The 18,809-nt window shown below is 41.0% G+C and overlaps 1 protein-coding gene across 1 annotated transcript in view; it reads right to left on the bottom strand.

Annotated features, from left to right (window-relative positions):
- The window catches only part of LOC104384328 (putative acyl-CoA dehydrogenase 6), a 90,825-nt gene that overhangs the window by 22,673 nt on the left and 49,343 nt on the right, over positions 1 to 18,809 (bottom strand). Inside the window, exons 3-4 of the mRNA XM_086614963.1 lie at positions 10,446 to 10,575; positions 1,950 to 2,056 (exon numbers count right to left, since the gene is read on the bottom strand). Coding sequence (XP_086471089.1) covers positions 1,950 to 2,056; positions 10,446 to 10,575 — 237 coding nt within the window. The remainder of the gene's footprint in view (positions 1 to 1,949; positions 2,057 to 10,445; positions 10,576 to 18,809) is intronic.

Genomic DNA, 18,809 nt, shown 5'->3' with positions numbered 1-18,809 from the left:
CATCACCTTCAGTAATTTTGGAACTGGCAGAAGAAAATGCTAGAGTTACCTTACTCTGTATCATTCTTCAGTTTAAAATATACCAGGTCACATGGCAGAAGCATGTCCCCAACATTCACATGTGAACAGTTGCTATGCTTTACTACTCCTTCACTTACCTAAGGCAGACAAACACCCCAATAGCATGAGCAACCAAAGGAAGTGTCAAGTGCAGTTTCACACAGTTCAGTCTCCTTTAAAGCTGGGCCACCTGGAGATGAGATGTTCCCTCTGCCTCATGCAAGCCAGTGCTACTCAGAACATAAGTTAGTGCTGGTCATGCCTAAGTTGTTCATTTAATTACCCTTTAGAAGCATTGTAAGCTGGTTTCTCGATTTGTACCAGGGATCGGATCTTCCACGCCAGGTGAAAAAATATTGTCATTTCATCCTGCAGTCTGCCTCCCAGCTGCAGTCTGGGTTCATCAGATAATCCGAGTTGATTCCAAATTTCTCTTGAATTGTATTAATCCAAGTGTATCATACCAATTAAGTTAGATGATAAACAACATGAAGCTAAAAGAATATTTATGTTCCTTATTATCTGGAACACTGCATCAAAATATTAAAATCATATTTAGAAAGTTCCGATAATCATCTAATTAAACTAGAGAGGCATTAATTAAAATAAATTATGCTGGATTTCCTACATTAGCAAAATTCTAATTTCAAATTATTTTAATGAAAAACAAGTCTGTAAAAATGATGGAGTTTTCTTATGAACGAAATCAATTATCTAGAAAGGAAAACAGCAATGGATCACGCAGGAAGATTTAGTCTCATTATTTCATTATCCCTATTAACTCTTGAAAACTACCTGCCGCACCCTTGCTCTAACACTGAATAATTATCTATCTGTCTTGAGATAACAACATGAGTGTGGTCAAGGAGATGGACGTAGAACTCTGCCGATCAAAAAACTTCTGTCAAACTCATCGATTTTATCTCCAGGCAGATATTGTCTCAGTAATTTCTAAGAGCACAATGTGTTCAACTTAGCCCTCCCGGGTCCAAAAATAAAACCTCTAAAAGTGATTTCTTGTCATTCCCTTCTCCTTGAAGTCCATGATTTATGGTCAGATGAGATATCTTTTACTTTTTCTACAATATCTGTTTTAATTTAATTGTTCAAATTATCTACTGCCTCAGGCACTTCAGAATAACCGTTTCATTTGTCCATGTTTTTAAACATATTCTTGCCACTAAAGCAAGAAAAATAGTTGCATGCAAAGTAACTAAGTCACAAAGCTAATATATTTGACATGGCAAATTCTTCATTAGCTCTAAATAAAACAATCATCACTTCAGAAAGATTTTGGCGGCTCAGGAACGACAGGAAGGGGCTGAGGTGAGGCAAGAATGAGCAAGAGGAATCCACTGTTAAAGCGATGCCGTCATTTTCAGAATGGACTAGCTCTGCAATTTGCCTGCGTTCAGTGGAGAGGTCTGTTTTAAGGAAGTGCAAGTTTTAGTACAGTTGAACAGGTCACACCCCCTAATGCAAACGCCTGCAGATTGGCACAAGTGACGGTGGCTGTGCCACTACAGGAGGTGCTGGAGTGCTCCCCACCAGTGGTGAGCTTTCACAGAACAGGGGAGGCAGCAGCAGGACAAACACCAGGAGAAATCCAGGGCCAGCATGACAGCTGCATATTGATCTGTTGTGCTTAGCCTATACAGGGTTATAGCTACTGATTCACTGACAAATACATTCGATTTGATTGCTTTCGGATGCATCAGAGGCATGCTTTACTGCTCCTGGAATATTACTTTTTGCCTTCACCACACCAGGCTTTCCTTCCGTTGTATTTCTTACAAACGATAGCAGCAAAGGGAAGGGTCAGGGAAAGCAGATTCTTTCCATTAAAATACTAGGCTGTCTAAAATTGGCAATTTGCTAGGTTAACTTACTTGCAACATCTGACCCAGCTCCAGCTTCACTGATTCCCAAGCAAGCCACAAAATCTCCAGCTATAGTTGGTATGAGGAATTGTTTTTTCAACTCGTCAGAACCAAACCTGCAACAATATAATGAAAAAGATAGTATATTAAAAGCTTTTGAAGGTAAATTCTATTTACAAGTTAGTTACAAATTTTGTTCTTGTCGTGGTTTTAGGCTGATCTAGCAACTAAAACTCACACAGTCTCTCCTTCTCCAGTAAAGTAGAGAGGAGAGGGAAAAAAAAACCAAAGGGACTGAGGGTTGAGACAGGAACAGAGGGAGCACCCACCAACCATGGTCCCGGGCAAAACAGACAGGGCTTTCTCAAAGCAAAAGAGTTTATTAGTGATTACTTAGAAGGACAAAGGGAAACAGAAAAACCGATTACTTGAGAGGACAGAAAGAAACAAAACCAGATCTTAAAACCGACACCTTCCCCCCCCCTTTCCTTTTCCTCCCGGCTCTGCCTCCTCTCCCCAGCAGCACAGGGGGCAGGGACTGGGGGAGTGCAGGTCAGTTCATTCCGTGCTGTTACTGCTGCTTCTTTCTTAAAGGAGAAGGAGTCCTTACACCCTTTTCCCCTGCTCCAATGGATCCCCTACCCACGAGGAAAAATCCACAAACTTCTCCAGCGTGAGTCCAGCCCACTGGAAACAATCCTTCCCCACAGATTGCTCCGGTGTGGGCTTTACCACAGTCTCGGGTACTTAGGGAGCTGTAGCCACTCGTTCCGGCGTGGGTCGTCACGCAGACTCCAGATGCCTCTCTGCCTCGTCGTGCACCCCAACACGACCATCCTCAGGCTCAGGCATCTTCTCCCCATGGGCTGCGAGTGGGTCTCTGCTCCACCGAGGCCGTCCTGGTTGCAGGGGGGCCGCCTGCTATCTCACCACCAGCCGCAGGGGAAACTCGGCTCCGGCACACCTCCTCCTGCTCCATCCTCACTGACCTGCTGTCGATGCGGCTGTTTCTCTCAGATCTCAGTCCTCTCCAGGTGAACTCAGCCCAGTGGGCACCCCGGGAGTGGGGTGCCCCCGAGTTCCCCAGCTGGCTCCACCGCCGCCATTCTCCGTGGGCGGCGCCGGCCCGACGCAGGCAGCCGCCTGGCCGGGAGCCAGGGAGCGGGGGCAGTGCCCTCCTCCCTTCTCTGCTCGATCCTGGGTGAAGCACCTTTTCCGGTCCCTTTGTCCTGACTTAAATAGGGCAATTCGCAGAGGCGCCCTATTGGCTCAACCCCGAGGGGGATGGCAGTCTGATCTGGTGGCCAGAACTAAGCCTAACTCGGTTCCAAAACCGGGGAGGTCGCAGGGAGCAAAACCCTTCTCCTGCCACCAGAACCACCCCCCCTCCACATCAAACCATGACAGTTCTACTCACACAGTGATCAATTCTCCTATGACGAGGTAAAACCTGTTCCAGAGCCAAAAGACAGAACAGATACCCTCCAAAGCTACGACTCGGAGCCTTCACCAGAAGTGCAGCCACAACAATTTTAAACAGATTTCTTACAAGTATTCGGGCATCTTACTCCCACAGAAACATGTGGTCTAGATGCCCGAAATCTGATCTTTATGACTGTTGTTTTGAGAGCTATTGCATCTAAATAAACATAGTCCCTGCGATTTCCCCTCAATGCTCCTGCACCAGCCTGTGACCAGCCAGGATGGAGGACCTGCTCTCTGCACATCTTCTGGCTTTTGCACCAGCTCTTTGCCCAGTTTTGGTGGTGACTGAAAAGCTACAACATGTGATGGCCATCCTCTGCGAATATCTGTATTTAATATCAATATTTTTTATTTAATATCAATATTTCACATCTGCATTTAAATCCCACAGTAAAATCCACTATAATGCTTCTTCCCTGTTATTTTAGTCTCCACAAAAATAAAAAGGGAAACAGCAAAGTACTGATGGTGTTTTAACACAAAAAATTCATTTGGCCATACTTCAATTCAGTCAAGAGGCATTCTCTTTTTTCCAACGTTTAGCTGCTTTCATCAATTAAAGACATGGTCCATTTAATTTCACAGTTGATTTTGTCCTAATCAACATTCACTGATTTGGTCTTGCAGCGTCAACGGTGAGGTCGTGGTCTAGTTCTTGAACCTCTCTTGTGCTAGACTGAAGAATTCCTCAGGTCATGAGATGTCTCTTCTGTGAGCAGAAATCCAGACAAATCGAGTTCCTCCTCAGCCTCCTCATCGGTATGAGGCTTCTCAGGTCAGCATTTCTACTCATCTCCTCAGGTTCGCTGGCTGCTGGGGCAGCCTCCTTCTAAAACACTGTCCCAGTACTTCCAAAGGAGCGATGCCATTTTAGCTGAGCCTCTGACCCTTCCCCTCCACTCCACCCCTGACACAAGGCAGTCAAAGGACACGAGATGGCCAGAGAACAGACTGGGAGCTGGCAGATGCTTTCAGTTTGTGCACAGAGGGAGCTCAGTTCCTAGTCCCGTCCCTGCGATAATCATGGCAGCAATCCCAAATAAATACGAGAAGCGAGCCTGGGACAAAAGTCTCCTGCTCTGTTATGCAGAGCACTTTTTTTTTTTTTCCTTTTCCTTGGGACATGACCAAGTACAGCCAGCTGAACATTCACTAGACAAAAAAAAAAAAATCCAATCAATAACACAAAAAAATCAGATTACATGAAGACCTAGCAGGAATTTTTGGCAATGCTTTGTGATGCTTAAAATTTCGCCAACTTTCAGTTATTTCAACAGAGGATTTCCATGACAAGACCTTTCCTCAGAATAATGTTTTTGGTTTGATATCTTTGTTTGTTTGGTTTAAGTTCCAGAAAACAGTTCAGCTCTTCCCAAAAATGAGGCTACAGAAGAATTTATTTTGCAATGAAAACAAAGTCTGGCAACACTATCTTCAAAACATCATGGGTCTCTATGCCTTGAAGGAAGGACATGCAGCTCAGCAAGCAGCTAGCTATTGTGTTAGAAATATGTTGCTTCTGTAATATTCTATCCATCTTCTATGCATTCCAGAAAAATCTCAGGTTTGCATAAATGCAATACCCACTTCTTTCCAGTTTAACACCTCCAGAATTAGGAAACTTTGTTTGCAATGAGCTCGTGCTCTGGCTCAAAACAGATCAGAGTATGTCTGTTTTCTGGGCTGGGGCCATACCCCAGAGCATAGTGTCCCATGTGCTTAACTGTGCAGCCTTAACATCGCTCTAAAATATATTTTCATGCATGTGTGTATGTACACACACACACACACGAGTCTACAGTCAATAAACTGGAGCTCCTTGTTGATGCTGGGTAACCTAGAAGTCCCAGATGTGAGATCCTGACACATTAAGAGTTGCATGGAAGCGATGCATCCTTTCTTGCTCCACACTTTATAAGTAACATTGGTATAATGTTACAAATACAAATATAAAAATGAAAATGGTACACAATCTTGTAAATGGCGGGTGAAAGGAAAATAAAACCATGGCAAAATACAGATGTAAGAACATTCCCTTGATCCACGTAGTTCTGTTTATGTGCAATGAGGGTGGTGAAACACTGGAACAGATTGCCCAGACAAGTTGTGGATGCCCATCTCTGAAGGTGTTCAAGGCCAGGTTGGATAAGGCTTTGAGCAACCTGGTCTAATGGAAGATGTGCCTGCCCAAGGCAGGGGGGTTGGAACCAAATGATCTTTAAAGTCCCTTTCAACTCAAACCATTCTATGATTCTGCCAATTAGAAATTCAAAGTAAACTTTATTTCTCTCAAATACATTTAAAAAGATGGTTTCTGACAGGTTAGATTGCTACATTGAATAAAAATATGTATATTGCACATCACTATTCTGACTTAATTGGGCTGATAATCATTTTATTAGAACCGCAGATCTTATTCTTACACTTCTGGAGAAAAAAAGCTGAGCTGAAGTGAATTAATTAAATTAGTAAGGAAAGTTCGGAGTCAAACTGACAAATACACTAGTATGATACATGATTAAGTGCAAACTGAAATTTTTAATATGAACAGCTGCAGGCAGTTCTAACATGGCTCTCAGCATTTGATCAACTCAAGCTTTTTTGCACTGGAGCTCACAGATTTAAGCACTATTAGCCACCAAAGCAAAAATACAGAAAAAAAAAAAAAAAAAAAAGAGAGAGAAGTTTTCAGATGAGCAATGCATTATGCTACAGTATCCCAAAGATGACAAAATAGTTTACTCATGGACTTTCTGTAGCTATAAAGATTTCCTTTAGGCAAAGAAAACGGTAACTCTGTCCTACTGTCACTTTCCTTCTTACACACAAGCAAGAAGTGAATTTCTCCCAATTCTTTCTGCTCTGCTCCTAGACTCAAAACTATTAATAATGCAGTAGCCACATGCCATGCTTTTGCTTCAGCTTAGTCCTCTACAGGCATCCTACCATCTGATGTCCAGGTCTAGCATACCAGTATTCCTTGGATCTTCAACATACAGGAAAAAGGGCAAGAAAAAACAAAAGGGAAGAGATGCTCTTTACAGGCACAGAAAGAGTTAGAAATGTATGGTGAACAGCAGCAAGCACCCTTGGGCAGCATGAAAGTCTCATTGAGTTCAGTCATTTACATAACCTGGATTTAAAACACTGCAATCAGCATTCTCTCCTGGAGTCCCTATTTCAGTCAAGGTAAGAACACACGCGAGATTAAAAAATGCGCATTTAGAAAACTTATTTACTTTTTGTGAAAGACAGCGTAAGAAAAAAAGTAATAAAAAAGTGCTCTGGCTCCTGGTTTTTATCAAGCTTTTAAGCTTCAGTTATTTGAAGATTTTATGAAACGAATTGGTCTGTCTGAGCTACTGCTACGTTCTGAAAAGAATATAGATGGGAAGCCTGTATGAGACTACCTGATGGGTATGACTACCTTATGCAGATAAGACTACCTGAAGGGTTTTGATTAAGAATGATTATGTCAATATTCTATTTTTTTTAGGAATGCATTTTGCACTAAAATGCAGGTACTGTAAAAGAGGAGTCATATTAGATTACCCTCTTCAGATCATGCAGTTTTTAAGAGCTACTCATGTGGCTGGTGTCTTGCTACTCCCAAGCCAGCTCTGGAGACCCAAAGACTGCTCACCAGACAACCTGGCACTGTAGCATGGCCAGGCTGTCACCAGGAGCTGGAGAAACCTCAAAGGGATAGGAACAGTGTGAAGCTGTCTTGAGGAAAGCTAGTTCAGAAGCAGCTGCTTGACTTCACATTGCCCCAACATATTGCTCTGGCCAGGTTTGACCCTCACAGCTATTCAAAACCACAAAGCAGCCCAGCTGGCCATGGATAGAACACAATGAGCCATCATGACAGCCATGCTTAATTATATTTTTTTTAATGATACGTTGAAAGCTGCACCTACAATGGTCTCTGCTCTGGCTCAGGGCAGGACCTGGCTTGCCTTATGTGCGCTAACAAATTAAGTACCAAATGTGAGAGAGTGAGACAACTCAATATGTCTGTTCTTGAAGAAACACAAAATCAAGCTTCCCTTATGCCATGCTAGTGGGAAAGCCACTTGGCTATTGAATGACCTTTTCCCATTTTTACCCTTTTCCCAGTGGATCAAGCGGATGATCCTGCCTTTCAAAACTCACCAAACACTCATCATTATCCTTACTGTTTTCCTATAAGTAATAGGAGGGGGAGGAACAAAGAGGGGGAAAAAAGGAATGAAAATTTACTGCCTACTGCTGAGATAACAGCACTCTACTCTCATCTGCGATCACTATGGATGTGTCACCCTATAGGTTTGTACAAGCCCAGGGAAATGTATCTCATTCATAGCCTCAGCTGAGAGCTGCTTTCTCCACTCTACTTGTAAGCATGAAAGCAAGTGAAGTGTTCTATCTCAATACACTTGAAAGACCTGACAGAGAGTTATGTTCAGAAGCAGACACATCAAAGGTCAGATCATTGCTGACAAAGCACTTTGCACTTAGTTCTCGAACTTAGAACTGCTACTCTTCACTTAAAGGAATCTGGAAAAAAAAAAAAAAAGGAGCAGCCTGAGCATCTTCAAGTGAAACAAACCTATTTTCTCCAATATTTGCCTACACAGTAGAGCTACACATAAATCAAAATCTGCAGGATTGCTTCCAAGCATTACCATGAATATAACTTTCTGAAGGTTGTCAGAAAAAAAAATAATGAAGAATGAAGTTAAAAGGGGCAGGAAGAGTGAACAGTCAAACAGATAGGGGTAACATTTTCAAAATTACTATGCTCTTTGCAGTTTATATAGTTAAAACTGTTACAATGTACTTTCTGTTTAACTGAATATCTCAAAGGCTTTCACAAACTAAGCCTTGCAACAGCCTCTCACTGAAGCAAGAAACCCATGGAAGCTCCAGAAAGAGCATCAGGAGGCATCCTGACTCTAGATATTTTAAGACACTATTTTTCTAAAGTACGAAAAAGTGAAAAGGTGTATACTGTTTGTGTGTATGCATGCATATGTGCATCCAGCCATTCGAACTACTACATTGTCTGTACATCTCATTGAGGCAACATCTCTAATTTATACTGGCAGAGCATCTTCATGATGTATCATATTCAGAGTCAGTTCACAAGTGCACTTATACATGCTTCATGAATGCTGAATAAAGTCCAACGTTAGGAAAGCCAACAAAGGGCTTCAGTCTGAAAAAATCCCCCAAGTTTTTTAGGGGACGATGGTTGATTCCCATATTACCGTTTACTTTGTGCATCGTTGATGCATCACGTGTAAAAATAAATAGTTAAGATGCAAAATTTGGATTATCTCTTTAAACTTGCTTACGATCACCACAGTACACACCTTTAAAGAAACCACTCAGGCTGTGTATGCAATGTGAATCCACGACCCAGGAAAATCAGCCAGCCCTCTCACTGCGCTGCATGCAGTACAGCTGCACCAGTGGAGAATTTCCTGTAGCAACCAACTTTCTCTTTTCACTACCAAGTTTCACTTTTGCATCTTAAGAATGGGTCACTGTACTGTATTACTAGTCAGTGGAATTGACTTAACAGTGGAGGAAAAGATCAGTAATACAGATGCAAATTGAATTACGGATTTCATCACGGTAACAATGTTTTCGCATTTACTTTCCAAGAACATCCACTTTAGGATTTCACTAGCATAAAACTATATAGCTTCACTGCTCTACTACAGCGGAACAGTAACTTAAGGCCAAAAAACTGTCTTTTTTTACCCACAGATTTTTTTAAACCCTTGGGAATAAAAAACTGTCATGGGGGCAAGGTACTATTCTCTGAAGTCTTTTAAAACACTAGTTTTATTCTCAGTTGGACTGTAACTAAGCTTTTGTTTCAACAGACATGCTGAAGTCCACAATTTCAGCAAGCTTTTGGTGTATTATACAAAGGAGAAGAAAACTTTTAGAAAGATTTCCCGTGGCTGAGACCTCTGAAGTCACACATACCTAACAGAAGGATAAACTGATGCCAGGGGAACAGAGCCTACGTTCCAGGCTCTACAGTGGATTTCTAGGTACTTTAATTCAAAATGAAAAAAAACTACCAACAACCAACCAACCCTAAAATGTTCTTCTGTGCAAAAATTCCCCTCTTGTGCATCCGTTCTGTGTAGAGAAATTTCTGACTTTACCATCATTACTTAAATTGAATTCCCACCACCACCTTCCAGAATTTTAGGTGTATATATATGCCAGGGCAAACTGCTGAACCAGCCTGTCGCCTCCCTCTAGTTTTGCAAATGGCTGTTTTGATGCAGAATGTCTGTGAAACTCCTACATAAAGAAATAGTTGGTAACTGCCACTTTTATTGAGAGGGAAAAAAAAACACCACAAAACCAACAGATTCAGAAAGCACAGGGGTCTGAATGATAGCAAGTGATAAAAAGGGAACACTGGCACAAGCAAATGAGAAAAAGCAAAATGAGTAATTGCCTGGAATGACAATTTTAGGAAGCCTGATACATGTGCTACAAACTTTAGGACTTACACTAATATTGATCATTATTTCTGAAAAGTCAGTCAGAGAGGAGCACCTTGTAAAGCTGGAAAAAAGCAAGTTAATTATAAAATAGAATTAGACTCATCCTAATCATTACAACTAAATGCATTCTTAGTATGACTGCACTGAGATATCTGGCTAAGAAAAAACACAAACATGAATAGGGGGATTCTGGATATTGAGATTGTTTTATTGGTTGTGGCACCAAGGTTCTGTGTTTGGAAACACATCACCTACTATTAAACAAGGCCTCTGTTTTAACATATAACATTCTAACATTAAAAAAAATATGTATCCACTCCCCTAAACCAAATTGCCTGAAAGAGAGGTAGAGAGCAGATTGCTTCCTCAAGCATAACTGAAGAGCTACTAGAGACTAAATCTGCACAGTAATGGCTTTTCCTACTCTTAAACAGATTGGGTTTTAGCCCAGAACACATGATGGTTTGGGGGTTTTAGACTAAATCTAACTTTTGAAAATTACCTTGTAAGAGCAGGAGTGGCCATGCCAGCTTGCACTCCAATAGCCATAGGAATACCTCCACAGCGGATACTTCCCAGCTCTTCTGCCACTGCAATGTTATAGGAGAAGTCCAAGCCCATGCCGCCATATTCTGAGGAAATAAAAGCACATCTATGACACTCATGTTCTAGATTGGCACGAGTGACAAGAAAAAAAATAAAATAGTGCTACTGCAAGGGCTTGCTAACTGCAATTTCACTGCAAATTTTTAAGTATTTGACAGTTATCAGCTTACCTTTCAGAAAAGGGATCATAGAATCATAGAATGGTTAGGGTTGAAAGGGACCTCAAAGATCATCTAGTTCCAACCCCTCTGCCATGGGCAGGGAAATCCTCCACTACACCAGGTTGCTCAAAGCCTCATCCAACCTGGCCTTGAACACTTCCAGAGGTGGGGCATCTGTGGGATGCCACACTATTCTTTACAAAACCTGACTTTAAAATTACGCCTGCTCTGATCACCCCTGTGCACATGAGTTCATCTCTGGATATCCTAAGCAGCATCACTATCTTCACTGGAAACAGCAGGAAAAAGTAACGTGCTGCTGAAAATGACATGAGAAGGCAAAATTATTCTTTCCCACAGCAAGGTTATATGAAAAAAAACACCACCAGGTAAGAAGTTCTTTTATTTCTCCATGCCAATGCCTGACACCTGTTCTCACCCCTCAACACACTCAAGCAGAGCTCATCCTCCTCATGTGCAGCAGCCAAGTCAGCAGAGAGCAAGTCCGCACGCAGGTGTTCCTGCTACAGCTCAAAATCCCTGTTAGACATCAATACGCTACCGGACACGCGTATTTCATATCCTGGCACCTGGTCGGCGCAGTTATTAAAGCATTTTTCATTATCAGAAGGCTGATGACCCGGGGTGCTGGAGAGGCGCCAGAACGGGCCGTTCCTCCTCCCCACATTCCAGTTGTAAAATTCAATTAAAGAGGATATTGTTCTTCACCTCCTCCCCATGCCCAGCGCTGATAAATCCACCACACAGTGAAACACAGAAAAGCGCTACATTGCTATGATGGATGAGGTGATTTCTAGCTGTACCAAATAGTTTATAGTCCAAAGGAAATATGGGGAGAAAGAGAAGGTTACTGCTTGACATCATCAGTTGACTGAGCAGCCTTGATTAGATAACATTTGCCCACTTCTTCAGTTTGTTCTTTTTTCTTAACTTATTTGAAGACAAGCTAAGAAAATTTCAAATAAATAGATACAATCCCCCACCCCTCACACACACAATAAGGGGCAGATGACCCTCTTCTATTTTTCACTTGCTGACATCAAACATTGTCTGAGCTCCTCCCCTCTACTGACCTTCTTTCAAGTTTTCAAAAAAAATCCATTAATTGAAAATCAAAACACCACAGTGGATATAAACACAGGGCTTTGTGTGTTATCACCTGTTTCCTAAATACACAGGAACTATCTTTGTGCAACCTTTTTCTGCAGAAAGAAAGGAAAACACAAAGAAAAAAGACTAAGCACAAAGTTCAATTTTCAAACAACAACGTTTCTCCTTAAGTCATCCTGAATAGTCTGGATTATCAGAATTAAAAAAAATAGCTACTTTTCCAAACTTTTACCTGAATATAAATAATGTTTCTTAATATACACAACAGTAAAATTCTTAGTGGGAGCATAAGCAGTACAGTGAAACAACAGTAATATGGGAACACGTTTAACATAATATATAATCCAGTTCTCTTGTCTTTACAAAGGCCCCAGCAATAAATAAATGGTCTGAGGAACAGTAAGGAATGTATGTACACACAAAGGCAAGGCTATTTAAAGACGTGTGGCATGAGAGAGTTTGTGCTTATTTTATATGAATCTACAGCAGAGTTATAATAGATAACCTCAATTTTGGCACTGCACAAACGCTTTCAATTTTGTTTAATTTTCTTTAAATCAATCATTTTTTTGTCAAACTACACTTATTACTAGTTTTGTCTTTGGTTTCTAGTGGAAGGTGTCCCTGCCCACGGCAGGGGGGTTGAAACTAGATGATCTCTAAGGTCCCTTCCAACCCAAACCATTCTATGATTCTATGACAGAGTTTCATGGAGAAATGCGAGAGGTTTGACACACCATTATGGGTTCAAAAGAGACGTTCCCTAAAGTACTTGATTGAGCAGAGGTTCACTTGTCAGTGCAGCCTGTGCAGCATTATCCCAAAGTAACCTGGGTAACTTAAGCTGTGGCTAGAGACAGTTGTGTCCCATCTCTTTGGATAACTGGTTCTCGGCACCGAGATGCATTGCCAGCAGCATCATGCACAGCAATAGCCGACAGCGATGGTTCCGAACACTGATGCAACTTTCTCTTTTCCCCAGTACATGGTGGCAGCCTGGCTTTCGCTGTCCCTGTGCCCATGCTCCAGACAGCTGTTTTGAGGCTGGTCCAAGCACATCACCCTGCATGCCAGAGGACTCAGATCTTTAACTGAGACAAAACACCAGGCCATCCTTATTTCCATCTGCTGTAGTGATGATGGTGAATGTTTGAGGGAACGAATGTTTAATTTTCATTTGGAATAAGACTTAGTCTTTTAGGAATAACACTTATTTGCCATAACGGAATAAGCTAGTGGTAGAAGGGTCGTCTTCACCCATCTCATCAACAAACACCACTTCCTGGAAATATCTGTACAATGATGTAATGGTATTACGTCAATTTAATTTTCATTCAGAAAAGCAAACACTACGCATAATACAGTTTCTGTTGAAAAATCCATGATGAAAGGAACCAAATCAATATCAGACTTGATTGTGTTTTTCTTAAAAAAAAAGAATAACAAGCTATATGTAAACATTCACATGTAGAACATTCCTAGGGTAAATATTTCATTTAACTTTAAAATGAGATGAGTGACCTTTAGAGAATTGTTTGGGTACATTTCCATTGTTAATTTGGAAGAAATAATAAAAGAATAAAGCAAAGCAAAACTAGGCAGAAAGTCTGATGCACTAATGCTTTTATATTTCAAAAGAGGTAGGAAAAGGCAACTCTGCTATACTGAAATTGTTATGGTTTTGCTGACAATAGCACAACTTCCAGCTGTTAAACAGCATAATTTGATATCTTATCTTATTGTTCGATTTCAGGTTCTTTTACAAAGAAATTAAATTATAAAGTCCAAAGCAAAAACATATGAACATGCAAATAAATAAAGATTCTGCACTGCAGACCATGGGCAGAACCCACGCTGGAGGAGGGGAAAGCGTGAGGAGGGAGGAGCAGCAGAGAGGAGCTGCTATGGACTGACCGCAACCCCAAAACCCTGTCCCCCTGCACTGCTTGGGGTGGGGAGGGAGGTCAATGACTCAGGAATGAAGGACTGAAGCCGAGCCAGGGAAGAAGGGGGAGAGGACGGGGGGAAACATGTTGTTTTAATTTGCCTTTGTTTCTCACTACACAACGCTATTTTAAATTGGCAGCAAACTAAATTACAAGCCAAGTCTGCTTTGCCCATGACAGTTACTGGTGAGCAGTCTCCCTGACTTTATCTCAACAGTTGAGACTTCCCACTGTATGTTCTCCCCCGTCCTGTTGAGAGGGGGAGTGAGTGAGCAGCTGGGTGGGCGTCTGGATGCTGGCCAAGGTAAACCCACCACACCATGGTCAGTATATTAATCTATTTTTCTTTTAAACAGGCTCTGTGCTTTTCTACTAATCACCATCACCACATTACTTCCGAAACCCCGACCCTCCAAAAAAAGCTCCTTTTATACAGACAAGCTGATTTCTACATGCTAAATTTGTGACGCTGCTAGTGGAACGGGATTCCAAGAGAAACAGCAAGTTCTAAAAAACATCATTTTTAAAAGATGTGGATGTACATTCTACTAAATCTGACAAGTTACGTTATCAGGACTTTTATATATGAATACAGGCAGACAGCAAAGATGATGCCCAAAAATACAAGTAAAGAGTAAGTCCATCTGATATTCAGCTGCAACATGTCAAAACAAACATTGCTGCGAAGATGAGTTGGGAAAACAAAGGCAAAGAATGTCTATGAAAAAGGACTTACAAAGGCAAAGGAGAAGCTGAGGTCTTTCATATAATCATTTCATTTTTGTGAAGATCAACACGTTCCTTGTCACTTGTTCAGCTACAGGCTCCCTGTTCAAATACAACTCGGTTCAATGATGAGACAGGTTTGAAGTCTCTAGTCCAAATTTTGGAAGAGTTTAGAAGTATCTCTATTTGGAATAGAGAATCCCATCTAGTAGCTGCCAGTGGGAATGACAACATTCATGGTGAAAAGGGTCTATAACTGAGTTGAAACAAAGTGAAACAAAGGGTCTTCAGAGTGTTTTAAGAATGTGAGTGAGCCTGGATAAAGGAACAGTCAAAACACAATACAGCCATATCGGTAACTCAATCGTAAATGCTTACATAATTTATCTTGTTTGTTTACCTAGCTTCCAAAGTTCACATAAAGTGTATCTACACCAAAGGAAATCATGCAGTATTATTTCTACTATTGGCACCTAACTCAGTGCAAGAAAAACCAAACGTGCTCTTATTTCTAGTGACTAGAAAGACAAATAAAACATGAATCAACTCCCATTTTAAAGATAGGTCTGAGAAAATCCTACATCTGACAAAAGGATGACAGAGCTAATTGCCAGTTTTCATCATAGCCTACAATTTTAAATCACCAGGAGCAAAATTTAAGTGTTCAAACCTTACTGACTTCACATCGTAAATATAGTTCAAGAATTTCAACTCCAGAGGACTACAAAGAGCCCTGAAGTTACATAATTGCAAATGTCACCAGATAGGACAGTACGGAAATCCTATCGTAATTCCTTTCCTCTTCTCTACATGAAAGGCACTTAAAGAATTACCAAAGGTGTCCTCTCCGTGTTAAGCAATATTCCATGAACCTGTTCTGAAAAGTTGAGGCTGAGGAAGCTCAGAAAACACTTCCTGCCTTCTCAGTTACTTGCTTCTTGCTGAGTGCAGTGGAAAATACTCTCAGTTCACGTAACAAAAGCACTGTGAGTGCACTTTAGTCTTGTTGAGATGAATACATATATATTTTCTGGCTATTTCCCCTGGATCAACTCACAAAAACCCCCAAACAAACAAAACAAAACAAAAAAGAAACAAATAAAAGCCTTGTACCAGACACAAAGCTCCCCTTAACAGATCACCTTAGTCAGACGGATAAAATTCCCTCAGTTTGACTGAAAGTTTGTCCCAAACCAGGAAAAATTATAGTGCTTTATAATTTTGTTTGGTTGAACCTGGAAAGATCACAATCACATACAGTACTTGATCTCTCACAGATACTCCCTAGTTCACTCAAAAAATCTGAGGCAGCTCTTCTGCTAACCAAAGTTTTACTTGTAATACCTGTGATCCAGTATTCTGTGTGTGAATATAAAAGAACACTGTGATTCAGTATTCTTTGGAAAAGGAAAAATATGGATTGGCTGCTCATTCCTTTTCAAACATATACAGTTAGCGGCACAAGTACAATACCTGAGCAATTAACAGTGCAAATTGTGTGTTCCTGCAATGCTCATTGCTATAGAAGTCATCACGGTTGCCTCTTCAGAAACTAAATTTACTGAGATGAGTAAGGCGATGGGATCTGCCCAGCATTGTTTTAGATTAAGACAGAACCACACTGGAAAATACAGGAGAAACTTCCTACACACTGTAAGGATAAAAAGAAAAACCTACAAACACAACACAAAATGCCAAGTAGGACCTCGGCAGTGCTGGCCACTGAGCAGATAAATGCACCACACAGAGCTGCCCTAGCTGGGGCAGCAGGGACAAACTTAAAGAGGGTTCAAAGCTGTATAGAACACTGCTTTAGAAAGTCAGAGCAGTATATTCTAAATCACTAGTTACACTCTGACTTCCAAAAACCTCCCTCATAAATTTGTAAGTTTTCTTTATTTTCTAAACGGTTATGCAGTGTCACCAAGTGCCATCTGAGTCAGCAATCACACCTGCATAAATCTTCAAACTCAGAAGGATATCAGACCTCTTCAAAAAAATCCCACAAACCCCCAAAATTGTATACAAACGATGTTACAGGTAAGGCAAAGCTAAGCTGCATAGTACAATAGGACAAAACGTCCACATGGAAACACAAGAAACACGAGCAATGTAAAAAGATGCAGAAGTCAAAAAAAAAGGAAAGAAAAAGGAAAATCCAAGATTACACACAGTCCCAAGCACCAGCCATTGCGTCAGCTCCAACTCACAGAAAAACTTTATGCAATCACTTGTCTCAGATTCCTCAGTCGTCTCCTGCCTGCTTTTAAACTTACTAATTTTCCCCCATCAGCTCTGACCCAACATCAATTCCACAGAAGCCTAGTTAAAGTATCCTACAACTTTTTTCCTTTAAGGTTAAAAAATAAAGATTTCAATTACTGCATGTTCGAAAACGTCAGTCAAACTAAACACATGAAGAAAACGAAAAAAAACCCACATGGAAAAACAAAGTCAAGAAGTTCACAGGCTGCACGTCACACCTCCTGAGCTTCAGTGGCAAAGCCATGCTACTTCTCATGGGGCTTCTCTTCGGGCAAGCTCATAAAAACCCCACAGCCTAGGTTTCGAGAATATCACCTCTGCAACCTCCCCACTACTTGAAGTCAGTCAATCAGCAACAACTGCCAACCTCCTTACGTACATTGAACATACACATTCCTACAACCTGTTGCATGTTCGCCTGGTTTAAGCTTTGCTTTTGGATGCTCAGTTTAATTCTCCGGGTCAGGCTCATCCAGCAGGGAATACTGCTTCTCTCCAGCTTGAAAGTTGCCACCCTTCTGACCAACAGGTCGACACTGCATCAACATCCTTCAACAGGGTGCGTGTCCAATGGCAATCCTACTGACACTACAGTGAATCAGCCCTCAGAGACACCCAAATCAGCCTTCAGGCTCGATGAGGCATCTGGCAGCCCCATGTAAAAAGTGTTCTTCCTCTGAAGAAAATGACCATGCAGCTGCTCAGCTAGCTTCTTTTAAACATGTTCGTTCATTTTGCACAGGTAATAAATTGATCAATGTCACACCTGTACAAGAACGAAGCAGGTACATCATCTTTACATGCTGACGGTGCTCCTATTCAGGACTCCTCCTCTTGCGTGAACTGCCACAAACTACAATTAGAAGTTCATGTTACTCTGCACCATGGAAAGTTTTCCTCCAACAGGATCTGAAGTGTGAATACACAAATAGATATTATAAGGAATCTACAGTAATGTACAGACATTCAACATCCCATAGGCTAACAGGGAAAGAAAACAGAAGCAGACTTATCAATAGGTAACAGAGAGAGAGGGTCCAAAGAACATTCTCCAGTTTAAGCACAACAGAGAGAAAAGATGAGTAGCAGGACTGAATACAAGTATGTACGTTTGTAAGGATATTTTAAAAGCAGGACCAAAAGTGGGGGTCAAGATCCAAAATTAGAAAAAAAATTGTACTAGGTTTTGAAGCAAACCCTATGAGCAAAAAGCAGACTAATTACTTTCATTTCTTAAAGTCATCAGGATATAGAGTCAATAATCAAAAGATTCAGAACTCATTCTGGCTTTTCTGAATTCCACATAAATAAATTAATGAACTGAAAAGCAATACTACGTGATTCAGGGATTAAACAGATTTATTACATTTGCTACTTATTAAAATTCCTATGCTAAGATTTAATACAAAGGCTGACTACTTATTAGCTGGAAGTTGTGTTTAACTTTCTTCCCTACAAGATCTTTTATGCAAGTCTAAGCTGATAAATAGCTTGGTGGAAATTCAGATTTGTCTGACATGCAAAACTTTAGCCATTTAGCTCAAAATGTCACACCCAAAGACATAAATTTCACTAGATCACAAGTTCCAAAACTTGCAATCTCCAAATGGAGTTATAAACTGAGAATTGAAATTGTGGGAATGGGGGGAGAAACTTGACAAATGCTTGTTTTGAATAAATTCCAGAAAAAAAGGGTTTCAGAATGCATGCAGTGAATAATTAAATGAACTTCGGACGTGCTCTGGAGCTAGCCTGGCTAGCACAGGGCTTTCATTTGGGTAGCACTGAACTCGGAACAGCAGCACACCACAGGAGGCTCCCACAGGAACTGTGATCAGCGCAGGCTTACAGGACCACATGATTTTCCAGCAGCTGACTCCTTAAGTCCTTGAGAAGCTAGGCCAGATGCTGAAAAAAACCCACACCATGCTATCCCAGAATACTTGCCACATTGCAGACCAATATATTCTTTAGCATGGTCACAGCGAACAAACTATTAAAGAGACATCTATCACCTAACACCACAGCTAG

The sequence above is a fragment of the Tauraco erythrolophus genome, chromosome 7, assembly GCF_009769465.1.
Source record: "Tauraco erythrolophus isolate bTauEry1 chromosome 7, bTauEry1.pri, whole genome shotgun sequence".
NCBI lineage: Eukaryota > Metazoa > Chordata > Aves > Musophagiformes > Musophagidae > Tauraco > Tauraco erythrolophus.
Note: the sequence above shows the minus strand (reverse complement) of the source record. Positions and strands in the feature narration are given on the sequence as shown.